A 6,146-nucleotide genomic window follows, 5' to 3' on the forward strand; every position below is an offset into this window, starting at 1 on the left:
AGGACTAAAAGAGGTCTAAACCCGGTCTAAAACCAGGTCTAAACCTAAACAAAACCACAAATACGATGGATAACTGTCAAAAGGAACATTTCAAAGGATAATAGTTCAGTTATTCTGGTAAAAATGTGGTTTTATATTACAGATTTGGTGGTGCAGTACCTATTTTATTCTGAAACATTTTAACATTGATAAAAACGCATGTACATTGTAGTTGTGCATTAGATAAGTTCAAGGAAATGGGTAGAAGTGCAAATGTATGCAGCCCCGCCCCCTTCAGTGCAGTGTTTACATTGGTATGTGGTAATTTAGTCGTTACAAGCAACGATTGCAACTTAGAAATGACAAACGAGTTTAACTGTACAATACTATTTATTTTATTTTGAAAAACCCTCCCGCACCGCGCAAGAACAGTAGCTTTTATTATAGATTAACAGTTCTCTTTCGGAAACAGAAACGTTGATAGCCCAAAGTAATCTTAGGACATGAGTATTAGAGTATGATAATTAATTAAATCAACACATTTCAGCAGATTTGACTTTAAAAAGAGTGGATTGGTGATATGGAGGTCTTTTTTTGGACAGTGACAAGTGGCTTTATTGAGGAGTTTTCACGTTTAAAAAATCATTCTGAAACACGCAAAGAAGAGGTTTTAACACATAAAAATGACACGGGAAATGTGTAAAATGTTGTGTTTTTTGGGTGAACACGTCAAACGGAGATGTTCAGCTCTATCTGGGTGAAATAGAGTAAAATACATCAATAAATAAAAATAAATACGTAAAATAAATCTGCTGTGAGGTTGGCCTTTACAAATAGACATTGGAAATAATTGAGATACTTTAAGTCTGTTACAGCGCAGAAACGCTCATGAGCACAAAGGCGATGAACTCACGAGAACGTGGAGTGTGTTTCCTTGTGCGAAGTCCTGAGCGAACTGCCAGACCTGCTTCATATTTGACATGTCGACGATGTGAACGTGAACATCCTGTGAACAAAGACGGAGCTTCGGTCACACTTTCCGCCCCGCACTTTCCGCCCCGCACTTCCCCGCCTCAGACTTCCCGCCTCACTCTTCCCTCCTCGCACTCCCCTCCTCGCACTCCCCTCCTCGCACTTCCCGCCTCGCACTTCCCGCCTCGCACTTCCGCCTCGCACTCCCCGCCTCACACTTCCCCGCCTCAGACTTCCCGCCTCACTCTTCCCTCCTCGCACTCCCCTCCTCGCACTCCCCTCCTCGCACTCCCCTCCTCGCACTCCCCTCCTCGCACTCCCCTCCTCGCACTCCCCTCCTCGCACTTCCGCCTCGCACTCCCCGCCTCACACTTCCCGCCTCACACTTCCCCGCCTCAGACTTCCCGCCTCACTCTTCCCTCCTCGCACTCCCCTCCTCGCACTCCCCTCCTCGCACTTCCCGCCTCGCACTTCCGCCTCACACTTCCCGCCTCACACTTCCCCGCCTCAGACTTCCGCCTCACTCTTCCCTCCTCGCACTCCCCTCCTCGCACTCCCCTCCTCGCACTCCCCTCCTCGCACTTCCCGCCTCGCACTTCCCGCCTCGCACTTCCCGCCTCGCACTTCCCGCCCCACACTTCCCTCCTAACACTTCCCGCCTCACACTTCCTGCCCCTCACATCTCTCCCCGCACTTCCCGCCTCGCACTTCCTGCCCCTCACATCTCTCCCCGCACTTCCCGCCTCGCACTTCCTGCCCCTCACATCTCTCCCCGCACTTCCCGCCTCGCACTTCCTGCCCCTCACATCTCTCCCCGCACTTCCCGCCTCACACTTCCTTCCTCACCTGATTTTTGCTGTTTTCCACGATCTCGTCTTTGGCGGCGTCGGCTCGCCCTTTGTTTCTGCAGACCATGTGAACAGTGCCACCTGGAGGACAACAGGACAACACATTAAAAGCTGCATTCAGAGTCTCTTAATAACTGTATTTATCCGTCTCCCAATCGCTTCCTTCGGGATTAATAAAGTGATATCTAAACCACAAAAGGAGGACGTAGGTGTTTAAATCTATCTAACCTGTTCCTGGTTTTCACAAATGTTTTGGGACATTTTTAATGTTCATATTTTCCGTCTTAAAAACAGGTTTTTCAGACGACAAAGTGCAACAGGTTTGACCGCCAGTGCCTAGCGCTGCGTACGGCGCTTCACTCCAGGTTTGAGGTTTGAGGTTTGATCTGGTCACAAAGTGCTGCTTTTACAATACAAGGATGGAGAAAAAAAATATTTACACATTTACAAGAATAGAGAATGCTGTTTTCAAGGAACTTTAGAGCACTGATTCTTCCTGTACAATATTCCACTTATTTTTTTTTTAAATGGAAATTGTGCAGAAAAGTTAATATTCCTGCCCAGTGTCAGGACTAAACATGGGGAATGTTTAAATCCAGGCTCAAGACGGTTCTGCTCGGCAGTGATTGAAACGATTTGATCTACTCCCTTCTCTTTTAAACACATTTTATGGTAAATATTTATGTTTTTATTTATTTTATTGTGATTTGATTGCATCTTTTCCTGTTCTGCAAAGCCCGCTGAATTACTTTACACTCTACAAAGTCTTTATTCTGTACAAAACCCGTTTAGACCTCCACAAACTTTCATTTCTATTCTTTATTGTGGACGGATGACTGTAAACACATGTGTGAATGCTCTTGCGTCTCTTATGAGCCGACAGTTTGCTGCGTTGCCCAGTCGGGTCACATCTTTGGCGTCCTCGTTATACCTCTTTTGGCGATCTCCTGCGCCGTGGCTTTCCCGATGCCGCTGTTCGCCCCCGTGATCATGAAGGACCTGCCGCTCAGGTTCACCTCCAGGTCCGACGGGTTGAAGCGCTTCGCCGCCGCCTCGTAGCCGCACCTACAGGGTCCAGAGGTCGCCATGGAGACGAGAGAGGGAGACAAGGTGTCATGACGACGGCGTGTTCATGCGGCTACGGACGAGTTGTGATCGGGTTTTTGTTTTTAATGAACCAGGACTAAACCAGACTTAACAAGGACTAAACCAGGACTAAACCAGGACTAAACCAGGACTAAAAGAGGTCTAAACCAGGCCTAAACCAGAACTAAAAGAGGTCTAAACCAGGACTAAACCAGAACTAAAAGAGGTCTAAACCAGGACTAAACCAGAAATAAAAGATGTCTAAACCAGGACTAAAAACAGACAAATTCAAGACTAAAACCGAACAAACCAGGTCTAAACCCGGACTAATATCAGACTAAACCAGGTCTAAACCCGGACTAATATCAGACTAAACCAGGTCTAAACCAGGACTAATACCAGGCTAAACCAGGACTAAAACCGGGACTAAACCAGGAATAAAACCGGGACTAAACCAGGACTAAACCAGGTCTAAACTAGGTCTAAACCAGGACTAAAAGAGGTCCAAACCAGGACTAATACCAGACAACACCCGGTCTAAAACCAGGACTTAATAGATCAGGCTTTTCTAATCATCAATAATCAGCCAATCCTTGATCTGGTCAGTTAATAAAATGACAAATGCAACAAAGTAAGAATGTGTTTGATAAATGATTCAATAAACCATAACAGTTATAAAACAAATATGTTGTCGCTTTATTGCTCACAAAAATCATGATTCACCCTCCTCTCACGCTTGTTAAAGTTGTGCAAGTAAAACACAGTGGATCTTTGTTCCAGTCGGCATTATTTCAATTAGTAACAAGTTAAGACAGTTATTACAGAGAAATAAAGCCAATATTACAGCTATAGTTAGTGGTTTATGGTGGTCGTCATGTGCAGGACTGTTTCATTATTCACTATAACAGTTATCTTCATTGTTGATTACATGTCACGTTCTAAACTCCTTCTGCTCTTGAACTGTGCGTTGCAACAATGAACATTTTGCAAGTAAAGATTATATTTGTACGTCTAATCTCATAAGCCCAGAGGTAATTCGAGGTCACAGAAAGTTTATTGCCATTTTATGATAGCTTTAAGTGGAGCAAAATCCATAGCACACGCGATCACGTCAAATACAATGCAAATAGCCAATTCAATAACCAAAAGGAGAGGAACAAATAATAATAATAAATGACTAAAACACGTGAATTACATTACACGTCAGGATTCCACACCTACCTCGTGTACTCCTGCATTCCTTTCAAAAACCACACCGCGTTTCTGTAGATCGACATGTTGACGTGAAAGCTGCTTCGACAATCTACACAAAAATGACTTCTGAGTGAATAAAACACCGTATTTTAAGGGCGTAGGAGTGTTTTTGTTTCGTAAGAATGACTTGTTTGCGTTATGTATGGAGTAAAGGGGGCGCGGCTTGGGGATCACGTGTACAGGCATGCGGAAGCGGAAGTTAGCGTTGCAGTGGCTAAAAACAATGCTAACAAAGTGTACGCGACATAAAAAGCATAAATGTGGTTATATTAAAGACTCTTTTACATTTACAGCAACATTAATCAACACTTTAACTAATATTTGAAGACATTTGTACGTGAAAAAACGACACAATTTCGTTGTACTTGATCCCGTTTCGATTGCGTTGACGTTCATTACCGTCAAAAAACTACAAACTATTTTTATTTATTAATTTTACGAAGGTTACGGCATTTTTTGTTCACTTAGATTTACATATGTTGACACCTAAAACAATTTAAACAGTTTTAAGGCTATATTTCGTTTTCCGTGTCAGTTGTCAGGATGGCCGAGTGGTCTAAGGCGCCAGACTCAAGGTTGCTCCTTCCTCTGAACATGGGGATTCTGGTCTCCGAATGGAGGCGTGGGTTCGAATCCCACTTCTGACATAAACTTTTGATCTGAAATGTAAAGTAAATGTACACGACGTGCGGCTCTGGCCATAATCCACTTTTACGTACAAGATAAGATAAGATAAGATATTCCTTTATTGTCCCACATGGGGAAATTACAACTGATGGTATTTATGCTGTGTTTTTGTTGTATTTTTGCTGTATTTATCTGTATTGTTACTGTATTTAAGCTGTGTTTTTTCTGTATTTATGCTGCACTGTTGCTGTATTTTTTCTGTGTTGCTGCTGTATTTATGCTGTATTTTTGCTGTATTTTAGCTGCATTTGTGTTGTATTTTTGCTGTGTTTCTGCTGTATTTTTATCTGTGTTTTTGTTGTATTTTTGTTATATTTATGGTGTGTTTTTGCTGTGTTTTTGCTGTATTTCTGCTGTGTTTTTGCTATTTTTTTTGTTGTATTTTTGCTATTTTTTGTTGTATTTTTGCTGTGTTTTTGCTGTATTTTTTTCTCTGTGATTTTACTGTATTTTTGCGGTGTTTTTCTCCGAATCCCACTTCTGACAATCACTTTTGTGTCTGAAATGTAAAGTAAATGTACACGACGTGCGGCCCTCGCGATAATTCACTTTTATTTCCAATCAACATTATTTGATAAGTTTGATATCTGTGCATTTCTTTGTTCTGCGTGGTTTATACGCAAACTCTCCAGCACTGAACTATCTTTGAGGTTTTGGGTTCATTTTGTTGCACTTTCGTTTGGCATATTTAGTATTATTTCTGCACAATAATTAAAAACAACTGGCATTTTACCAAAGTATGATTTTTAATGCTGTCACTGAGTTCCGTTCAACTCGTGGAGTACTTTGACAAATAAACCTGTTATTGTCAGTTATGTATGTGATATAACACGGACCGATCTCCCTTAAACTCTATACAAAATAATTTCATTTGAGATACTATTCAATCTCACCTCATGACAGACTAACATCATTGTATTTACAAGCAGGCTCCCCGTACCCCAGCTAGGGAAACACTGCTCTATATAGGCTAAATAACTGAGCTGTTTATCTTATCTTATTATCTTATAACTTATTCACTGAAATAATAAAATACCGAATCTAAAATGAAACGGCACAAACTGTAGTGCATGTAATGATCCACTAGATGGCAGTCTAACAAAGTGCCGCTGATCAGACTGTAATTCACAGAATGTGTCGCTAGATGACGCCACACAGTCCATCACAGCAGAAGTGAAGCTCATCGTGTTAAACGCATTAAAACTGGACAATATCAGGTTTAGTTTAGGCAATTTTCAGAACGATCATGAGTTTTTCATGAAGAGCACTGAATATTTGTGCTGTAACGTGGCTCATAATGTACTCGACTGCTGCCAAAAC

General features: G+C 42.1%; 1 protein-coding gene and 1 non-coding gene across 2 annotated transcripts in view; one reads left to right on the plus strand and one right to left on the minus strand.

Annotated features, from left to right (window-relative positions):
* dhrs12 (dehydrogenase/reductase (SDR family) member 12) overlaps nt 1–4,295 on the minus strand; it is a 13,211-nt gene extending 8,916 nt beyond the window's left edge. Inside the window, exons 1-4 of the mRNA XM_072445262.1 lie at nt 4,107–4,295; nt 2,731–2,864; nt 1,798–1,880; nt 893–985 (exon numbers count right to left, since the gene is read on the minus strand). Of these exons, the coding sequence (XP_072301363.1) occupies nt 893–985; nt 1,798–1,880; nt 2,731–2,864; nt 4,107–4,162 (366 nt within the window). The 5' untranslated portion in view covers nt 4,163–4,295. The remainder of the gene's footprint in view (nt 1–892; nt 986–1,797; nt 1,881–2,730; nt 2,865–4,106) is intronic.
* A 381-nt stretch (nt 4,296–4,676) lies between these two features.
* On the plus strand, nt 4,677–4,786 carry trnal-caa (transfer RNA leucine (anticodon CAA)). Its single transcript has 2 exons — nt 4,677–4,714; nt 4,741–4,786. It is a non-coding gene; the product is annotated as a tRNA-Leu (tRNA).
* Nucleotides 4,787–6,146: the final 1,360 nt, after the last annotated feature.

Source organism: Eucyclogobius newberryi, unplaced genomic scaffold (assembly GCF_026437365.1).
Source record: "Eucyclogobius newberryi isolate DKJ021-1_F unplaced genomic scaffold, fEucNew1.0.hap1 SCAF_14, whole genome shotgun sequence".
Taxonomy (NCBI): Eukaryota; Metazoa; Chordata; class Actinopteri; order Gobiiformes; family Gobiidae; genus Eucyclogobius; species Eucyclogobius newberryi.